Source organism: Dipteris shenzhenensis, chromosome 17 (assembly GCF_047967505.1).
Source record: "Dipteris shenzhenensis isolate YYH24624 ecotype China chromosome 17, Dip_SZ_1.0, whole genome shotgun sequence".
In the NCBI taxonomy this organism is placed as follows: Eukaryota; Viridiplantae; Streptophyta; class Polypodiopsida; order Gleicheniales; family Dipteridaceae; genus Dipteris; species Dipteris shenzhenensis.
This window is the reverse complement of record NC_141612.1, coordinates 11,357,272-11,379,653: the sequence shown is the minus strand read 5'-3', so window position 1 is coordinate 11,379,653 and position 22,382 is coordinate 11,357,272. Positions and strand designations below refer to the sequence as shown.

Genomic DNA, 22,382 nt, shown 5'->3' with positions numbered 1-22,382 from the left:
CAACATGTCTTCATCCATCCACTTGGCATCTAATGCCGTATAATTCTTGAATTTTACAAGATACCTGTAAAACTCCTTGCCCTGAGGGCCTTTGCGTACAATATGGTACACAATCTGCTCTGGCTGAAGGACCTCCTCCAGCTCATCCACTTCTAGTGGATCCTCTGATATTGGCTCTGTAGGCTCTGGCCCTTGGAATTTCTTTAGAAGACTCACATGGAATGCATTGTGAATCCTCCAATGCTCTGGCAATGTTAACCTGTATGCAACCTCATTTATTCTTTCTGTAACCCTGAAAGGGCCATAATATCTGGAAGATAACTTTGCATACACTTTCTGTTTGCCTTTGAACTTACTGAGCCTAGCTTTCTCGAACTTTAAAAGTACCCAATCCCCTTCCTTGAGATCTAACTGTCTCCTATGCTTATTTGCAGCTCTTTTATGTTTCTCTTGAGACCTTTCAATTGCTCTCCACACTTGGCTGTAAGGTGTCTGGAGGTCTCTCACAAACTGATCAGCTGCAAATATTTCATCCTTGGTCCTCAGGATAGGTGGCAGAATCACCTTCCCATAAATCACCTCAAAGGGGGCTTTCCCTGTAGAGCTGTGTACTATATTATTGTAAGCAAACTCTACCAATGATAGGTACTTTTCCCAGTCTGAACCTTGGTCAGCCACGTAGCATTTCAGCATATCCAATGCTGTAGAATTTGCTACTTCACTTTGACCATCTGACTGGGGATGGAAAGAATAAGAAAAAAATCAAATTCGTCCCCATATTATCAAATAAAGCTCTCCAGAATAGACTGGTCATTCTGGGATCTCGATCACTGAGAATGGACTTAGCCATACCATGGTGCTTAAAAAGCTGTGCCATGAAAAGCTTAGCCATATGATCTACCTTTATGGTTTTGCGAACCGGAATGAAATGAGCTTGCTTGCTGAATCTATCAATGATAGTCCAAATCCCATCATTCCCTGATTTTGATCTTGGTAAATCAAAAATGAAGTCCATTGTAATACTTTCCCACAGTGCCTGAGGCACGAGAAGAGGCATAAGTAGGCCAGGTGCCTTCCGTCTATCATACTTCACTTTCTGACACGTAAGGCATTCAGTAACAAACTGATGTATATCTTTTCGCATCCCTGGCCAAAAGAAATACCTCTCTAGAGCTAGAGTTGTTGCTGTAATTTCTCTATGTCCAGCATAGGGAGGTGCATGGCATTCCTCCAAAATCTTTCTCCTCATCTCCTGGGTGATGCATCATCTTCAGGAAATAGTGACTGGTGGACTGCCCCTATGACATTTGCTGTAAAATCTCGCCAAAATCTGCATCATTAGCATATTGCTCCCTCATGCCTTCCAGGTCCTGATGATAAGCAATAGTCACATTGTTGACCTGGGGTCTTCGGGACAAGGCATCTGCCACTCTGTTCCGAATTCCTGAAGTATGGACAATCTGAAAATGGTACATTGATAGCATGTTTGCCCATTTCATATGCTTCTCGGAAAGCTTTGTCTGAGTCAAAAGGTATCTCAAACTTTGGTGATCTGTTTTAACTGTAAAATCTGCACCCAAAAGATAATGCTTCCATGTATGGATGGCATGGATTACAGCCAATAACTCTTTCCCAGGTATCTCTCTGCATCCCGGAGTCTCCTGCTCTCATAGGCCACTACATGACCATTCTGATGCAATGCAGCCCCAACACATTCCCCACAAGCATCACAATCCACATCAAATGGCTGATACAAATCTGAAACTATTAAAATTGGCTCTGTAGTCAGCCTCTCCTTGAGTGTGGTGAAGGCTGTCTTTTGAGGAATTTCCCATCTGAAAGCTGCATTTTTCTTAGTAAGATCGTGGAGTGGAGCGGAGCGGCTATATCCGCAAAATGCCTGATAAATCTTCTGTAGTAAGAACACAGGCCTAGGAAACTTCAAACTTCATGCACAGTTTTCAGCTCTGGCCATTCGTGAATGGCACGAATCTTTGCTGGATCCATCTGTATCCCATCATTGGATATTATATGCCCCAAGTAATGGATTTCTTCCAAGAAGAATTCACTTTTCTTACTGTTTGCATAGAGCTGATGATTTCTCAGCTCTTGAAACACTATAGCAAGATGTTCCTTGTACTCTTCTTCAAACTTAGAAAAGACAATTATGTCATCGAAGAAGGTACTAGTGAACTGTCTGTAAGGTTGGAAGATACGATCCATCATCCTATTAAAGGTAGCTCGGGCATTTGTCAATCCAAAAGGCATCACCAGATATTCATACAACCCAAAAGTAGTGCGGAACGCTGTCTTGTGCACATCCTGAGGCTGTATCCTCACTTGGTGATAGCCACTCTTAGTCTATCCTGCTGAAAACTGAACCTCCATTTAACTGATCCAGCACATCATCAATGCGCAAAATAGGGAATCTATTCTTGATGGTCATTTTGTGCAGTGCGCGGTAATCGACGCACATAGGGAATGAGCCATCTTTCTTCTGTACTAGCAATACAGGGGAACAAAAAGGAGAAGAACTGGACTGAATCAGCCCCTTGGACAACAAGTCCTGTACCTGGGTCATACTCTCCTCGCTGAGTTGCAGTAACTCTGTATGGGGGCCTATTGGATGGCTCGCTGCCAGGAATGAGTTCTATGCCATGATCCTCAGGTCTTTCAGGGGGTAGCTCCCCTGGCAAAGCATCAGAAAAGCAATCTTTAAAATTTTCAAGAAACTGAAATTTATTCTGATCTGCCTCACTTATTTCAGCGTGCATTTTCACATCTCTCTCTTTTACAAAAATCATGTAAGCTGAAACTGCAAACTTTATTTCTTTTCCAACAGAACTATTTGATACAATGGGAATAGTTTCCCCTCTATTCCTAGCAACCACACGATCTACTTGCCCCTATGTACAAACTCCAGCACTCTTTCAGGAAGAGTCAACTTCACTGCCTTGCGATGAAACCAAGGCATACCCAAAACTACATCATGATGTTTCAGTGGAGAAATGAAGAAGTCTTCCTGATCCACATAACTCTGTACATAAAGACGGAGCTTCCCTATCAAGGGAGTGACTGGCACAGGGTTTCCATAGAACATCTGATCGGCATCCAAAGCCCTGCCCAACTCCTCCGTCTTTATTCCCAGCCTTAGGGCTAGGTCCTCTGACATGAAGTTATCAGTAGCCCCTGGATCAAATAAAATCAGCGCTTGCTGGTCTCTGACTTTGCCCCATGATAGCAGCAATTCTCGTGCAACTCTGGAGTCTTCGAAGCACTTGGTCACGCGAACTGCCTCCTAGACTCTTGTTAGGCTCCATTGTGCTTAGGAAAATCACTCTTCCTAGTACCTGCAACAATTAATTAAAGCGCACCACCATGGTACCCATTAATTGTTAGCGCTTTGCATGCAAATAACACACTATGGACTAATTCTAGTCACGGTGGGCGTTCCCACTGAACACATGTGCACACATAACAAATATAAAAATATATATTTATTCTCTGGATGACCTAAGTCAATGTTCTTGATCATAACTAAGGGGCTTTGACCAAGGGTCAAGGCGCCTTAATTATAGTCAAGTCTCTCCAACCGAAGTTGGCACATCTTGATTAACCGTAGTTAACCCGCTTGGCGCATGCCAAGTCTCGTTGACCGAAGTCAACACTCTCTAACCGTAGTCAGCTCTGTGGTTCTCTAGTTAACCGCAGTTAACCCTCTTGGTAATAAACCAAGTCTCCCCGACCAAAGTCAGGTTTACTTGACCAGAGTCAAGTATCTTTGACCGTAGTCAATCCTTTGACCATTAAAAGAACTCTTTGACCATAATTAACACAAATGGAAAACTCTTTAATTATGATCAAATAAATGGTCAACTGTACTTTGACTTCGGATACTTGCATTGTGGTGACAACATGACTAGTACACTGCCCGCACAAAGGCTGTAAGCACCACGTACGGAGGCCGTACACACTACCATGCAAAGGCGTACAGACTATTAACAAAAGAAGCACGTCCGTACTTTAATAAACTTTCTTCTTTCTTTCACTCTCTTTATTTTTATGGCAAGAAGCTGTAGCTCTCATAGATCTCTTAAAAGAAATCTCTCTCTCTCTCTCTCTCTCTCTCTCTCTCTCTCTCTCAGGACCTGGTAAGAAGGAAGTCATTGACGAGGTTGTAAAGTCATGAAATGCTTCCCCCCTACCCCCAACTAGTCTCTACAGTCAAGAATCTAGTTCAAACAGAATTGCAGACAGCCAAGCAAGAAGTGATTGTGGAGTTTGATGCAAAGGTCAACAAAGCTGATATTCAGAAAGAGATTAAAGAACATGCAGCTAGAAAGGATAATGCTTTGAAAATCAGAATTGGGGGGCTTCCAGATGAATGGTATAAAGAAGAGGGATCATTCAGTGATACCTTTGCACATGTCAAAGCAGCGATGCCTACTATTCATTGGATAGCTGACGCAGATGACAATCCTGGCAATCATGATGATGATGGTGAAGCTCGAGCAGTCCAGATAGGTAGGCGTAAAGGTCATGCTATCATTACATTCAACTCACGAGACTGACGTGCAAAAGTGCTACGACAATCTCATAAGCTGAAAGGGACTAAGATATGGATAGCCGAAGAACTCACAAGAGCTCAACTGAAGGATAAGGCAAAGGAATTAGCAAAGGTTCGGGCTGCGAGGAAGGACGGTAAATGGGCAGTCTATCGTGAAGGAGTAGCACTCATTAAAGAGTTTAAATTACAACCAAAAGACTCTCAGTCTTAAACTGATGTATGGCCAGCTATATCTACGTATGTTTTATCTAGGTTATCACGTAGGTACTTTAAATAAAATGGAGCTGCCTTTGCACTCTTTGGGAGCTGCCCTGTGCCCTCCCTAAGCTGATGTACTAGTTGGTTTTCACGTTGTCCCATAGACCTCTTGGTCTCCCGTGGACGTTATTAGACTTTTTTTCTTTCTTTCTTTCTTTCTCCGGATACCCTACTGCAAGGACTACAATGAGAAGCGTGGAGGACCCAAGGCCCCACAACTGTCGCGCCTGTTCCAGGCCATATTGGCCCTGATATCAGTCACGCACCTGCAAGGATCTGCAAAGAAAACTCCTCACAAAACACATCTGAATGCATTAAAGTTAATACAATAGATGAGTCACTAATGGAGCACAGATACCAAAAATACAGAACTCAGTTAACGCAGATAAATCATTTGACGCTGGATGATGCCATTGTGAAACTTTGACTCAACTGCTATAAAATCTGGGCAGATTTGTTTGAAGGAAAGCAAGAATGTAGAAACAAAGTAACTGAAAGTTAAGTTGAAAGAAAGGCTGTTTACCCCCAAGAGAGTAATGTTTACTCCTAAGAAAAATTGTGGTAGCACCATGTCACCATATGCTAATTTTTACAGATCATCAAAGAGGCAAATATATGAGGCAATGGTACAGTTGCAGAATGAAAATACAATGCTAATCCAAGAAGCAAAGCAAATGAAAGACAGAATGGATGAGATCCAATAGAAAATTCTTGAAATGGAGAAGAAAATAGACACAGACCCCTGCATGCTCCCCCCAATGGCCACCAAGGTATGTACAGTATTATTGACCAATGTGTGCGCAAGGTGGATCTGAGTACGGTCTAACACCTCTGTGCATTTGGATCTCCATATAGAACAAGCTAACATGCTCACTAGAATCTTCCATGGAGTATCCACAAAAGCATGTGCATGTCTATAAGGTGAACCAGGGATGTCGTTGAACCGAACAAGCCCAAGAAGAGTCATGTCTCTCATAGAACACCTGATACCCCGAGAGAGAAAGCCAAGCTACGGAGCCCAATAAAATGAAGAAGGGTGAAGGCATAAAGTGGCTCAATAACCTTGCAATCCAAATGATCGATACCGGTCTGCTGTCCCATAAGCAATGCTGAATAGTCACCTCAACAGAATGGCAACGAGTATAAGTAGAATCTTCCCGAACCTGGACATCCACTGGTTCACTGCAATCCCTCCATGAATAGAAAGCCAAATGAAAAGACTTATTTTTCTATTCCTAAGGGATTTCCTGAGTTTCTTCCAAAAGGATTTCTACAAGTCAGTAGAAATCTGAAAATTCTCCCAATGAGAAGTTCTGCTGGGCTGCCACCCTCTAAGGCTGCACTGAAACTTCCTGGGAGGCTCTTCTCTCGGTGCCCTACAGCAATCAATTCCCACTCCCCCAGGGTCCCACTACATATACTTTATGGGGACACCTCCATAGATCCAAAGCCTCCATGAACCCAAGGTCTGGGATAGGGTCTGAAGCCAAACAATACTGCTCCAAATGGCCTACAACCCTAACAGGCTGAAATGGAATATGCATAAGCGTACCATCCGTAGAACAAACTACCCCTAGCATGCACATCAAAGATCAAAGCATCCATGTCTGATCGTCGTAATCCTATGACCTGAAATGGGATCCCTATTCACATAAATGCCCCTTGCCAAGTAGACTAAGAGCAACTTAAATAGTTTGGAATTCCAATCGTTACAACTCAAATGTATGCTGTCCATTTCATGTTCATTGTTAAGTCCATTTCATGTTCAATGTTAAGTTTTATCTTTCAATCTTAACTGTGATACGTATGCTGCCTTTCAACAAAAGTGAAGAGCATACATAAGTTGTTTAACGTTAACTGTAATATGCTGCCTTGACAACCAAAACAGCAACAGTACATGCCTGTGGCTGCAAAACGGTGGTAGCTAACTTCTCTTCTAAGCAAAGTAGATGACATCAATTTTGCAAGCTGCAATTTGTAAAGCCCGCTTTCTTTCACACACAATCTCCCTGGCCAACGTTTGCAAATGTTTGCAGTTTAAATATTGATGATGTTTGCTATATGGGACCATGAATGCTTTGTCTGTTGCTCTCCGGAATGGGAATGGGACCTTATGGTCCCCACCAAGCAACATTACCGAGACTTTCCAAGGGAAAGATCTCGCAGTGTATACCGAGAGATACCAGATCCTTGAGAGAAGGCTACCCATAGTACATGAGTGCACGTAGCAGTCCACGTATGGATCAGAGATCCATGCAAACGTGGGCGTTTGAGGATCGGGAGGAGTGGCAGTGCTCTTCCGCTCCAACCTCCAGGCACAAAGCACAGTTACTAGGACAAATGAGCATGCTAGATATGTGGATCTGGCTCAGGAGACCTCATCCACAGAACTCCCCACCACAGACATCCGACTATGCCCAGACTGCCTCAAGGAGAGGGCAAATGTCACCATTCTTAGCATTCTATGACATTCACAGTACATGTAGCAAGGAAAGGTCCTACAACACGATGTCAAGACCAAGGACACACAATCAAGATTTTAGATTTCTAGGAGGATGCTTTAGCACAGCCAGATCTCCAGCGTAGAAAATTCAGACACAAGTCAAAGAACACACACATTGGGTTTACCGTCACCTAGTATGGAAGACATTTGCTAAACATGTGTACCACTCGTGAGCTGCTCATATACAATGGGCTGCAGAAGTGGCCAGGGTCAGAGAGATACACATCTATCCACATGGAGGTGGCCACAATGTAACGGACTATGTCATGGGATCTCCTGCCTTCAAGTCATAGACCTCTGACCTTATAGGGCGTCCACTCATGCAAGGAGCAGACTTCCTTTGATATGACACTCCCGCAACCATACAAGACACACTCAGGCCCACCCCTTCCACATATGACAGTATGAGTTCGATCACTCCCTACACCACATTTATGGTAGTTATCTCAGTACTCTCCTTGAGCACATAGATGACGAGCCAAATATTCATGCCAAAGCCCTGCTCCTCACCAATTCTCTTCATTTAGCATCCCAACATTCCTTCCCCTACGCAGTCAAAAACATAAGGAAAGCCACTCTAAGGATCTATACCCTAGAATGGTTGATATGATTATGAGTGCAAAGCACTTACGCAATGTTGGCACTCTAAGACCATACAAGGTCACTTGGACAAGGATTGTGCCTAGAAAGATTTATGAAGTGAGAAGCCTGTAGAGAATGCTTCATTAAACAGCTTCCTAGGATTGAAGCAAGATCTCCAATCATGGGTTAGGAGTTCGATTGGAAGCCCTCCTGACCATTGACCTTCCCGTTTTGCAGCTTCTTGATGCTGCCTCTTTCACGCGGGCTGTGCTGAAGAATGTGGAAGTGGTTGGACGGGGTATGTCTTCTAGGTCGGGCATGGGTTGGTTAGAATGTCACAGTGTGTATCTGCATAGGCTTGCCAAAGGGACATATTGATTTCCTGTCCACGAGCTTCATCCAAATTTCTTTGGAGTTACTACTATACACTATACTGAAGAGTTCTTGTTCGTTGACAAATAAGAAACTGTTGCTTCTTATGCATTTTGTGCCATCAAATTGTTCATTGCTTATGTTTACTGTGACTTAGTTGCTCTGCTAGAAAGGGAGACTTCATGCAGCTCATCTAGGCTCCTCATTTCGTAATGCATTTTGGAGAATTTACAGGATAGCAACAAGTAAAGGCCCTGACACTTCATCATTGGTATCAGAACTAGACTGATCCCAAATGGTTCCTAGCACCAGCTTTTCCAAATGCATTGCTACACGTAACCAAAACCATGGCTTCTTGTGAGACACTTCCTGTCTTTTTGCTTACTCATGAGGCCTTTAAATCAAAGCAATCACAGGGCAGTCAAATGACTCTTTAAAACACTTCAATAGCATTTACCTGCGACCAAGAGATTGCAGGAAATTCTGCATGTTCCCAATCAGCAACGCAAAAAGTAAGAGCCCTAAGCCAATGATGCCCATTGTAAACAGGACCTCCCACGGGAATAGGCTTGGCACAAGGTTCCCTGCGAGAGTGCTTATTTGCTGCAAAATCATTGATCGAAATAATGAACCATTGCAATCTACTCAGTAATTTTGCGTCTGAGAAGGATAAAGCACTTTAAATCAGACCACTTACCAAAAATCCCCAAAACAACGAGTAGAGGTACTTGTTAAAAACATTCGGATACATTGTCACAGCAACAGCATTTGCATAAACTCCATAGTTGAAAGTGGGTTGTACTAAACAATTAGTAGACGCGTTTGAAACACTCAACCATTGGGCTCTCTGTGGACTGTCCAACACACTACTTATGTTCTTCCCTTCTCCACAGTCCAAATATGTGGACATGCAACCTGCTTGTCTTTCTCCTTCACAGATCAGGTGCAGACACAGATTTACACGCTGCAAAAGCCACAGAACCAGTATTGATACTCTCAACAGCCTATCACACGATATTTAATGTGAAAGGCCATGATCCACTATTCCTTGAAACTTCATGCTGTAAGCCCCCCACACTGTGATTGAGTTGTATAGATGAGACAAACCTGCAAACCAAAGAGGTACCAGCATGCTCCCACAACATGTGCTGCCAACAGGTACATAAATAGGTTGATCCCAAAATTAACCCAGGCAGTCTCAAATACAAATCCATCATGTGAGTGTCCTGCCACCAATGGCAAGAACCGAATACAACGAGGCACATACTGAAGGAGAACCGTGACCCGCAGGAGATTTTTAGCAACATTAGCATTCGCCTCTCTTCCCTGGAAGTTTGGCACTACTAGCCATATCATTATCTGCAGACCATAAATGAGTAAACCTTTAGCATATTGCCAAATGTGTGCAACACAAAGCATGTGACATAAAATGCAAGTTTCGTGCTTTTGCCTTCAAGGCAACCAAGAATGTATGATTTTCTGACCAAAACACAATATTAAAATAGTGAACAACTCTAAGGAGCTTCAACAGCAGCTTTTGCTTGACGAGGTCTCTATCGCACAGATCGAGTAACGCTTCCTTTTCCCATGTACTGCCTGCTCGTAAATTCCATCACATGGCTGGCTCTCCCACAATCCTCAGCTTCCACTCCTCCGTTTATCTCCTGCCATTTTCTCTGCTTAACTGAGAATGGCTTTATTTTACGGATCACTTATCATACTCGGTACAATTAACTAGGTCACAGCACTGGACATCATGCCATTGATTCCATATCAAGGCAGGGCACACAATGCCACCGCAGGCCACTTTGTGCAACATGCAAGAAGAAGAGACAAAGGAGAATGTACTAATGACATGCCCTAGATATTATGAGATTCACTATAACCATTGTCTCTTCAACCAGGGATTCCATGACATGATCCATGTCATTGATTACCGGGACCTGTGACACTCATGCACTCAGTCACAGATCACCACCCAGACAGCTGAGGATCATAGACTTCTCTGAAGCGGAAGAACCCAGACTGAGTGGCCATTATAAGACACAGGACCCTGAGCCCACTCTTCATAGCCGCCAACCAGAAGGAGGACATCTATGAGATCAGAGAGCAAGTGTCCCATTCAAGGCACTGTACTTGTGCCATCATAGCATCAGGCTGTCTCATGACATCCACGAATTCATCCCATGGAGCGTAGCACAGGGAACAGCGACAGTCTCAAACATGCTACAGAGACAGCAAGGCTCTTGATGGGATCCAAGCCATGCCCAGACACAGCTTAGATTAATCATGACAGATCAAGCATGGAGTCCGGACTCCGGCTACACGAAGGATACATTATGTGCAGCCCAAACCCTTGGCGCATTCCACCCATTCCAGATTTACACCATCTTTCTATCTAGTTTACACTACATACATAGGTAATGCTATACACCTCTGGTTCCCCATTATGGTCGCATAGGCCGTTTTGGTCTTTTGCAGATGTTAATAAAACCCTTTGAGGCTCTTTGGAGGAGGATGCACTCTCTGTCCAGTTTCTAGTAGACATTGTCCTTGGCTTGAAAACTTTTTTAGGCGACTACCAATCCGATGAAGATGCTTTTTCACCAGCTGGCACTTTTTCCCCTGCCTTAGAAGGTGTAACCTGCATTTTAGCCTTGCCTTTTCATGCTCTATCCATATATGGCCTTGCTTCTAGTCTTCATGTGAATTTTCAGAAGTCTAGGTTGTTGCCACTACATTCTAAAGACTGACATAGCCTTTTATGGCCGGGGGAAATTGTCCCGGCTACTCATTTAATTCGCTAGGTTATCCTTTGGGTTGGATGATTACTCGTCAGCCAACAAACTGACTGGGTACTTGCAAAACTTAAGAAAAAGCTGAAATTAGCACCTTGGCCATGGCATGTTCGATTACGGATAGTCCAATCTATTTTGGTGGCAACCCGGAAAAGTTTGAGATTGCTTTCAATGCAACATCTCTGTTCGCCAAAGATGCATGGGGGTTTAAATATTCTCAACATTCATGTGCATATCCTAGCCCATAAGGGGAAAATGATGCTGCAATTTATGCAAGGAGATCAACCTTGGGCTGCCATGATGCGCTACTTGCTTTTACAGATCACCACCCCTACTTTTGTCATTGGCAGCCCACTCAGTGGGATTTTCTTTTTGGTAGTATTGATGGCAGAATCAAAGACTATCCTTTAGTCTCCAACATGTTAATAGATTGGAAGCATATCCTCTCACATTTGGAATGGCACGGACGTGACTCATTGCAAAGAAATTCCTTAAGAGCTGAAAGCATACTTGGTCGAGAGTTTCTGACCCTCCACCAACTTTGTGGGAACCCAGACGTTCATACTTTCTTAGTTTCAAAGGGATCCGTTCAATGGCTGATGTCATTCATGATGATGGTAGCCCCTCTCCAGATATGCCAGGATGCTATGCTCGCTAAAATCTCCCAAGAAGTATCCACAGAGACATGTACATCAGTAAAAGAAAGGTGTGGTACCACATCCAACGAACAGGACTCAATCTGATGACGTCGAACCAAAATCGCCCGAGAGGAGTCAAGTCTCTCATAGAATACCTGAGGCCCTGTAAGAGAAAGCCAAGCCACTAAGCCCCATGTCATAAAGAATGGTTAGTGGGCAAAGTGACTGAAAATCCTGGCTACCCCCATCCAAATCATCCTCGCCTGTCTGCAATCCCATAAACAATGCTGAATAGTCTCCGAAGCAGAGAGGCAACAAGGGCAAGTAGGGTCAACTCCGAACCTAGATCTCCAAAGATTCACTGCAATCCCACCATGGATAGAAAGCCAAAAGAAGAGAGTGATCTTTCTATTCCTGTGGGATTTCCAGAGTTTCCTTCAGAAGCACCTCTGCAGATCCGCAGTGATATCAAATGTCTCCATATAAGGAACTCTGAAAGGTCTCCAACCTCTACTACTGAGCTGAAATCTCCTGACATTACTGACCGTGTAACGAAAGAAGGGGATGCTCTTCTCTCGATGCCCTACGTCAATCCACTCCCACTCTCCAGGGTCCCACTGCAAATACCTAATGGGAACTCCCCCGTAGAGCCAAAGCCTCCAAGACCCGGTGGAGAGTAGCCGGGGATCTGGGTCGAGGAACTACTCTGAATCTGATCCCTGCACCAAAAGACCTACAACCCTGATAGGCTGAAAAGCAGACTCAAGCAAGATGTCCTCTGTGGATCTGAGCAATCTGCCACCATCCTGCACAATAAAAACTAAAGCATTCTCATGTGCATCTCGAAAGGCCAAAACCTGAAGCAGAACACCGCCTCTCATAAAAGTACCTGCCCAAGTGGAGCAAGTGAGTGGCATATAATCTGTGTCTACCCACTCCTCTGGAAGGGCTGCCTCAATCTGCAAGATCCTCCCTACACTCCCTCTGAGATGTCCTGTCAACTGAGACTTGGTCTCCTCTGGAAACCTGCAGAAATCTTTCCAAGACCCCAAAGATGATGCAGGTCCCCTCTCCCACCTGGACCATTGCATGTAGAGTGAGGCACCAAGTGGTCTGCCATCACTGTCATTCCACATAATGGGTTGCCTATCAATCTCTTCACGAGAGGAAGAAGGAATCCTCCGAAGAGTGCTCCTGAAACTGGCCCATGCTTTCAGAATGGCAACCATGAGAGGGGACAAAGGTGATCTGAGGTGTGTTGTAGTAAAGATCCACCTAATACTGCTCATCCAATCTCCTCCTGAAGAAGGTGTGCACCTCTGTATGTTGCTAATAAGAAAGGCCTTCCACGGTTCCTGCCCTGGCATAAGTCCCCGCACCACCATCTTGCATAGTAAAGCTCTGCACTGTAAATCTGGATCAATACTATTGAGATCCCCTTCCTGTGTAGGGAGGATGAGGGTCTCCCAAGCCACCCTGGCTAAGGTATCTGCTGTGCCATCAAGCCCACTCCAAAGAAAATTTTTGATCGGTCTCCTGAGCTAAGTGATGCAGTCCCTAGAATAGCACCAGCAAGAACAAACAAACCAAGCCGTGGCCAAGAGGACCTGGTTGACCACCACAACTCTAGAGGCAAGATCCAACTTGGCTGAGCTCCAAAAAAGGAGCTTCCTCCTGATGCTTTCCAACACGGGAGCAAACTGCTGCGTGGAAGAAATATCCAAGCCGACCTGGCAGCCCAAATACCTGACAGGCACACCCCTTTGAACCCAAGTGAATCCTATGTCAAGCCCCCAAACTGGAGTGTCCTCATCACTGATCCAAAAGCCATTGGATTTATGCCAATTTATCTGCGCTCCCGCCGCCAAGCAAAATAAATCCAATGCTATCCTGAAAGAAGTGAGCGTCTGTGGAGTGATATCCAAGTAAACTGCTGTGTCATCTGCCAACTCACACCAGCAATGCATACCGATCCACCTCTGTCAAGTGCCCAATCATCCACATAGAATTTGTCAATACGTGCATGAATGCCTCCTGTTCGACCAAGAGAACAGGAGGGACTGTGGCTGAATAAGAAAGGCATCGTCCAACCAAGTATCTCTGCCACAGTAGTGAAAAAGGAAGGCATCCCAAGCTGCTCTCTCCAAAGAGTGAAGTCCTCGTTCTCTACCCCCTTTTTTGTCTGACGGTAACTCAACCATGTTAAAGTCACCTCCAATCACCCATGAATCCGCAATGGGGGCCCAAGAGAGCAAATCCTTCCACATAAAGACACGTTCCCCTCTAATGTTGGAGACATACAAGTTAAGGAAACCAACCTTACACCCTCCAATCAAGAGAATAATCCACTGAGCTAGAGAGGGAATAATGACTCCGTGTCCAATAACCAAGGGGAGAACCGACTGCGAAACTGAAATAGAAGTGCCCCCTAGTGCCGAAGGCAGGCAACCAAAAAGTATGACTAGAAAGCAATTTGCCAGACTTAGAGCAATCACTGGCATCCAACTTGTGTTCCTAGATAAAAAGGATATCAATAGCACCTCCACAGTGACACCTGGATGAAGCTGATTCTGGATCAGCTGCCTACGGTGACGGTGTGGAACTTTGCCTAGACCCTGTATGTTCAGCTGACTATCCTCATCGACAGGAGGATGCTGGATGGAAAGGCTTACCCGACCTAGTAGAGGAGACCAGCTTCCCCTGGGCCGAAACACTCCTACTGAGGGCAAGAAACTCAACAGGTGAAAGGATCCCTACACCTGCTGAGGGGAAGGCCCTGTCAAAAGGAATCCCAATGACCACGATCCCTAAGGTGGAGGGCACAAACTCCTCATCATCCATGAAAGTCACCGAATCAGCCAGTGTCGAAAAAGAGTTCCTAAGAAGCAAGTCTTGTCGAGGAGTGCGAAGAAGACCTGCACTCGTGGAGGAAGGAGAAGAAGGACCTACCAGGCCTCTATCAGCAGATCTGGAGCTGGGAGCTGAGGAGGCCTGTGGCTGGGTTGAAGAAGGATCTGTAGTCCTCATCTGTGCAAACACTCCCTCAGCTGTGGCATGAACAGTCTGAGGGGGAGAAGTATCGGTAGCCCCCTCGTGATCAAAAACGAAAATGACTGAGACTGGTGCATCTAAAGTCCCCTCCCGATGTGGAACTATAGTATCTGGGGCTGCAACAACATCCACCTCTGGAGTCTGGATGGCATCTGTCTGAACCGGATCAAGGGTCTCCTCCTGAGGTAAAGGAGCCACTCTGACCGCTCTCCAACGTGGTATTGGGAGTGCTGCAGGCTTTGGGCGCCCAGCTGCCCCTGGTGGTCCTGGGGTGCGCGAAGCAGGGCGCCCTGCTACTCCTAGTAGTCCTGGAGTGCGTGGTACAAGCCGCAGGGGAGGTGCAGACGGGGTAGTACGTGAAAGAGCCACACCAGAAGACCTCTTGGGTCTTTTTCTCTTCCTTAGGCAATCTCTAGCAAAGTGCTTAAGAGTCCTGCAAATCCTGCACTGATCCTGTCTACCTGCAATCTCGATTCTCTGTCGAAAGAGAGAGCCATCTGGACGCTAAATCATGATGTGGTCATCTGAGATGTTATGGTCAGAGACAATGACCCTAACTCGAGGCACCCCGTCCACTCTGACTGCCTCTACCAAGGAAGAAGGCATGCCAGGAAGGGAGGGCATCTCGGTGACCACTCCCAAAGTGGCTCCGATAGTAGCAAGAAGTCGATGGTTAACCTGAGGAAGACCATGAAGCCTGATGAATAGTGATGTGACCTGACTGTCCTCCTCGACCGGATCAAAGCCCAAGGTGTAGGGCAAAAGAAAAATCCTCCTCAAACCCAAAGCCAGGGAATTAGCTTTGAGAACAAGGGCTGTGGACTCGTGGGAGTCGAAAATCACTTAGAAGAATCCACGTCCCAAGAGTCAAATATCCCTGAGGTGTGGGGCGAGATCTCCTGGTAACGCCGCCAACATCCAGTCTCTAGCCTGTGATCAGGAAGGATGTGACCCAAAGATGCGGGAAAAAAGTGATGTGGAGCCCTCTAATTCCACATCTTTCTTGAGCTGCTGCAACTCGTCTTCTGAAAAAATGACGGTTCTCGCGGCCGGTGGAAGTGGACGGAGATTGGCTGAATGGGGATCCATTCGCCAATCGAAGTGAAAAGGTTGATTCCAACACTGTTAAAGCTCCGTCCATGAAACTACTGCCCAGGACGCCTTGAAACGGGCGTGGGAAGGAGGAGAAAAGGAGAGGGTAGGAGAGAGGGGAAGGGACGGAGGGGAGCTGAGATAGGATAGAAGGGAGAGGGCTGACAGGGAAGGAGAGGGTAGGCGACAGAGAGGAAAAGAGGGGGGGTTTAGGAGGGAGGGAGGGGGCGGGTTAGGAGGGAGGAAGGGGGCTGAAGGCAGGGAGGGAGAAGGTGGGCGGGGGAGAGGAAGGGAGGGGGCATGTTAGGAAGGGAGGGGGCGGGGGGGTTAGAGGAAGGGTGGGGAAGGGGCGGGGGAGGGAGGGGGCAAGGGAGGGGAGGGAGGAGGGGGGGGAAGAGGGGGCGGTGGGGAAAGGGGGGGCGGGGGAGGAGAAGGGGGCGGGGGGGCAGCGGGGGGGGAGGGAGGGCGGGGGAGGGGGAGGGGGAGGGAAGGGGCAGGGGAGGAGGAGGGGGCGGGGGCGCAGCGGGAGAGGGAGGGTGGGGGAGAAAGGGGGCCGGGGAGGGAGGGGGCAGGGGGGCAGCGGGTGGGGGAGAGGGGGAGGGGGAGGGGGAGGGGGCAAGGGAGGGAGGGCAGCGAGTGGGGAGAGGAGGGAGAGGGAGGGGGCCGGTGAGCTGGCAGGGGGGGAGAGGGAGAGCGGGGAGGAGGAAGGGAGGGAGGAGGGAGAGGGGGCTGGCGAAGGGGAGGGAGAGGAGGAGAAGCAAGGGGAGGGAGAGGGCGGGCAGTGAGGGTGATGGGGAGGGAGAGAGAGGGAGAGGGGGCTGGCTGAGAGAGGGAGAGGGGGGGGAGCAGCAGCTCACGGGGAGAGGAGCAGCTCCGTAGCACCTTGTTTTGAGGTTGCTACTCATATAATATAATCAATTAAAGATTTCACCCAAATAAAAAAGTGTGTGGTCCGTACGCAATTGCCTTGCTATCCGTACAACTGTCCATACAGGTTTGACACGCGATAAATTTTTAATGGTTATTGTGACTAATTAGGGAAACGATTGTTAAAGTAACCAAACGCTTAAGTCACCAAGTGTGATAACGATCAATAGATTGGCTTTCGTGGAGTTTGCTCTTCAAACTGATGTAGGGATTTGGTCTAGCCTATCTCGCTCTAGGTTTGGTCTATCCTATCTAACCCTATGCAGTTGTTGTCTGAGTAATTGTACAATTAAAGTGACCAAGTTAGGATTTGGTCTCGCCTATCTCACTCTAGGTTTGGTCTAGCCTATCTAAGTTGTTGTCAGAGTAATTGCACAATCAAAGTGACCAAATTATGATAACCATTTGTAGATTGTCTTTTGTGGACTTCAATCTCCAAACTGATGTAGGGCTTTGGCCTAGACTATTTGACTCTAGGTCTAGGGAGAGAATGAAATTTAATTAATCTTCTAAATAAATAAAGGATATGTATGCAATCATGTGTCGTGCTTAGGTGGCACTAACAAGAGATGATGTCGTGGTAGTGTGTCTTGAGGTGGGACTACCACATGTACATGCTAAGGTGGCGAATGTGGAAGTGTGTGTTGAAGTGGGACTACCACATGTGTTAGAATTATAGATATAATTCAGCAGTGACCAATGTAATATAATAAGCTAGTTAGGGGCACTTTTCCCTCTTTAAGAGGTTTTCCCCCCTAACCACAGTTAGTTCACTAACTATGGTTAGTGACTACTAAGGTTTTGTCACTAGGACAAAACCTTATCTTTCTCTCATTGTGTTGTACTCTTACACTCTTCTATTGCAACTAAGCTTTCAGCTTCCAAGCTTCCAGCTCTCACTCTCTCTTGCTCTCTCTCACTCACCATCTTCTCACATTTGGTATCAGAGCAGGTTCAAGAGCTCCGAGCTCCCTGCTCCCTTCAGCTCCTACTCTTTGCCTCCAGCTACAGCCTGCATCATCTCGTTCGTACAGTCTGTACGACTGTACGGAATCCCGACGTACAACGCCGTACAGCTCCCGTACAGATTCCGTACAGCTCTCGTGCAGCGCCGTACAGCTCCCGTACAGCTCCCGTGCAGCTCCCGTACAGCGCCGTACAGCCCCGTACAAATTCGCCGTACAGCTCGTCTGTTTGACCGTACCTGCGCCGTTACTTTCGTACTTGCCGTACAAGATCGTACGTACCGTACCGTACCGTACCTTTCGTACTTACCGTACCAGTCGTACCTTTCGTAGATCTGCGTGCAGTTCTTCAGTAACACACGTGTGGCAACAACCTGTTCATCCGTACAATCTGTACTTGCAGATCTGTATCTGCAGATTTGCATAGGGTTTCCTTCATCTGCAGGTGTTCTTTGGCAGGCACATCTTGCAGAAAACCATAGTTTGGTTCAGTTTTTTGGTGGTACATTTGGGGCATTTTGTATGTTGCAGACATTGCAATCATTGTGTAGTTTCGGAGCTACATCTGGAGCAAAAATTGCAGATCTTGTCTAAAATTTGGGGCTTTTACAAATAGATCTGCAGATCTTGTCTGAAATTTGGGGCTTTTGTTCAGAAATTGCAAATTTGGGGCTTTTAGTAATTTTGCCCCTTTCTGGTTGCAATTTCAAGCCACAAATTGGGGCTTTTGTGTTGGGACAGCATTTTTTGGAATATTCAGTTCATACTGCCTTTCTTGGAGTGTTTGAAGCACTTTTGGCAGATTTTGGAGAGTTTTTTATGCTTGGACAGATTTCTGACAGTGCAAGTACAGAAATCTAAGTTGCATTTACAGCCCGTGCTTGGCTGTGTTTTTTGGGAGTTGTGCATTTCATTCCCAGTAAGGGAATTCAGCTTTGTATCTGCTTCAATCTTTTTCTCAAATATGGCCCATCAAAATCAGAATGAGTTCCAGTTCGGTGGTCTTTCACAAGAAGACAAGTTGGATGGTACCAACTACTCCCTCTGGAGTTTCATGGTACGTAATATTCTGATTTCTCGAAATTTATGGGATTATGTCAATGGGGATGAGATCCGACCAGTAGATATTGCACCTGCTACCCCTCCTCAGTAAGGAGGTGGAAGAGGTCGTGCACAGGGTGCAGCTGCAGGACAACTTGTTGGTGCAGCTACAGTCACTACTCCAGAGCAGAAGAGATGGGATTCACGGGATGCCTTAGCTTTGTCATGCATCTCTCTTTCAGTGAAAAGATTTATCATTCCGCATATCCGGTCGTGTAAGACCTCCAGGGCAGCGTGGGATATTTTGGAAAGCATGTATGCAGCTCGGAATGATGCAAGGGTATCTTTCTTGAAAAGAGAGTTGAGTAATACACATATGGAAGAGGGTGACTCCATGTCAGTCCACCTCACAAAGCTACAGGATCTCAGAGAGCAATTGTTAAACATAGATGAAATTATTCCTGATTCAAAGATGATTACAACCACTCTGAATTCTCTTCCTGAGTCTTATCTCAGCTTTCACACTTCGCTGAACTTATCATTGAGGGGGGGTGCAAATCCTCTCACTTTTCATGAGTTGATAGGACTTCTGCTTCAGGAAGAGCAGACCAGGAAAAATTTGGCTTCACGTGCAGGTGAACAAGCCATGCTCTCAAAATTTAAATAAAAAACAAAGGGACAGGCAAAGACATCAGTAAATCAGCCTTCCAGTGGGTCCAAGTAAGCCCAAGAAGAAGGGTTTTTGTCACTACTGCAAAAAGCCAGGTCATCACATAGCAGAATGCAGGAAAAGGCTTGCAAAAGAAAAGAAAAACAGCTCAGGTATGGCTGTTTCAGATTCAGCTCCTCATGCATCTGACAGTGGGGATGCTGCAGCCAACTTTGTTGGACAGGATTATGCCTTTTTATCTTGCATTTCAGATTCTAGGTTGGCTGTTCCAGATGCTTGGGATAGTACAGCCTCTTGCAGTGATGATACATATGCATTTTTGACTTGCAGCTATGACTCTTCTACAGATGCATCTGCTTTCAGTGTTAATAAAACACTGAACACATGGTATTTTGACAGCGGTGCATCCAAGCACATCACTTCTAGGAAGTGTCTTTTACTTCCTTGCATCCACCTCCCGTTGGTAAGAAAGTCACTTGTGCCAACAACTCATCGTATTCAGTACGTGGCACAGGAGAGGTTGAGCTCACTGCCATTGATGGCTCAATTTTCAGACTTTCAGATGTCTTATATGTGCCTGGCATAACCAAAAATCTCCTTTCAGTGTCCACTCTTAACAGAGGGGGATTTCAGGTCATCTTTGAGGATGACAAATGTGCTGTCCGAGACAGGGAAGCTGACTATGCCTTAAGGTTATCTGGTACTCTGCTGCGTGGGCTTTTTCAGCTTGATATTTTTTAGAAAAGAGCAGCCCATGCTCTTGCAGTTTCTACCCCTACAGCTGCCATGCAAAATGCAGAATTATGGCATGCCAGATATGGCCACATGCATTACAACAGCTTGATGACACTTCAGAAGTTTTCAATGGTTGATGCATTGCCACCTCTTGAGATACCTCCTCCACATGCCTGTGAAGGGTGCATTTTAGGTAAGATGCATAGATTCCCCTTCAAGAAGGATGGTTCAGTTAAAGCTGTCCGCAAATTACAGCTTATACACAGTGATGTCTGTGGTCCCATGAGGACTCCATCGTTGGGTGGTCATCTCTACTTCGTTACATTTATTGATGACTACTCCAATTTTACTTGGGTTTATGGGCTGAAAAAGAAATCTGAAGTGTTCACGGTGTTTAAACACTTTTCAGCCATGGTTGAAAATGAAACCGGACTCAAGATACAGACATTGCGCACGGATAGAGGTGGGGAATACCTATCTGCAGAATTTGATGCTTTTCTCAAAGGCAAGGGTATTGTGCATCAGCTCACAGTCAAGCTGACCCCTCAGCAAAATGGCAAAGCTGAGAGGAAAAATAGAACCCTCATGGAGATGGACAGATGTATGCTGAAAAGCAAACACATGCCTCATAAATTCTGGCTAGAGGGTTTGATGTGCGCCAATTACATTTTGAATCGGGCTCCCACTAAGGCTTTAAAAACAAAAACTCCTTATGAGGTCTGGAATGACAGGAAGCCTTCAGTGGATCACTTCCGAGTCTTTGGATGCCTTGCTTATGCACATGTGCCAGTTGAATTTAGGCACAAATTGTCAGATAAAGCCATCAAATGCATATTTGTTGGATACAGTGCAGAAAGCAAGGGGTACCGTCTCTACAATCCTGCTACACGCAAAATCATAGTAAGTAGAGATGTGATATTTTCTGAAAATTCAGCTCACACTCAGGCTGAATTTCAAATGCCTTCGTCTTCAGAGGATGTCTTTGAGGGATTGCTACCCATTGCCTTGGGTTCCCTTGCTGATTTTTCTGATGCAAATCAGAATTTACAGCAACCTCCAGATGCTTCAGTTCCGCCACAGGATGTCTTGCCCCCTCCACAGGCAGTGGAACAAGTGGTGCAACAAGAAATTGCAGACATACATGCAGCAAAAACAGTCCCAAACTGGCTGTTACAGACTCTCAGGGAGAGTAAACTTGATGCTCCGTTATCTGGCAGGACTCGCAGTGCAGCAAGGCACATGGAAGGTGCTAATTCAGTGGAATCAGCATATGCAGGTACTTTCCTTGATGAGGAGGAGCCTGCCACATTCGAAGAGGCAAAGGATAATGTGCATTGGATGAATGCCATGCACGATGAGTTGCAGTCCATTGCAAAAAATCAGACTTGGGATGTTGTGGACTTGCCACACGGTAAACATGCCATTGGCACACGATGGGTTTTCAAGGTCAAACGGAAGCCAGATGGCTCCATTGACAAATATAAGGCAAGGCTGGTTGCTAAAGGCTATGCTCAGAAAAAGGGCATAGATTATGAGGAGACATTCGCTCCTACATCCCGGATGACCACCATCCGATCAGTAATTGCAATGGCTGCACATTTTGAGTGGAATGTTCATCAGTTGGACATAAAAACAGCCTTCTTAAATGGGGACTTGCTGGAAGAGGTGTATGTCAAACAACCTCCGGGCTTTGAAATTACAGCAAATGCACTTCAAGTATGCAAGCTCAACAAAGCTTTATATGGGCTGAAACAGGCCCCTCGTGCATGGTATGCCAAGATACATGCCTTTTTGACCAGCAAGGGGCTGCACAATAGTCCTACTGAGAGCACCCTCTACATCAAGATGGATGGGGGGGAAATATTAGTCATCCTTCTTTATGTCGATGACTTACTGCTCACAGGGTCCAATGAAGAAAAAATTGCAGATTTCAAAGCTGATTTGCAGACCAACTTTGACATGTCAGATTTGGGGCTGCTTCACTTTTATTTGGGGATCCAGTTCTCTCATGAGAGACGTGGCACTGTTATGTCTCAGTCCAAGTATGTTTAGAAACTCTTGGATAGATTTAACATGCATGAGTGTAAGCCCATAGCCACTCCTATGGAGCCGGGGCTGAAACTCACAATGCATGATGCAGGAGAATCAGTTGATGCCACACTTTACAGTCAGGCTGTTGGATG

The 22,382-nt window shown here is 45.8% G+C and overlaps 1 protein-coding gene across 1 annotated transcript in view; it reads right to left on the bottom strand.

Moving 5' to 3' along the window:
• Window positions 1-22,382, bottom strand: part of LOC147891684 (putative cyclic nucleotide-gated ion channel 20, chloroplastic) — a 124,476-nt gene that overhangs the window by 35,925 nt on the left and 66,169 nt on the right. The window contains exons 5-7 of the mRNA XM_087388206.1: window positions 9,390-9,641; window positions 8,980-9,246; window positions 8,740-8,885 (exon numbers count right to left, since the gene is read on the bottom strand). Of these exons, the coding sequence (XP_087244332.1) occupies window positions 8,740-8,885; window positions 8,980-9,246; window positions 9,390-9,641 (665 nt within the window). The remainder of the gene's footprint in view (window positions 1-8,739; window positions 8,886-8,979; window positions 9,247-9,389; window positions 9,642-22,382) is intronic.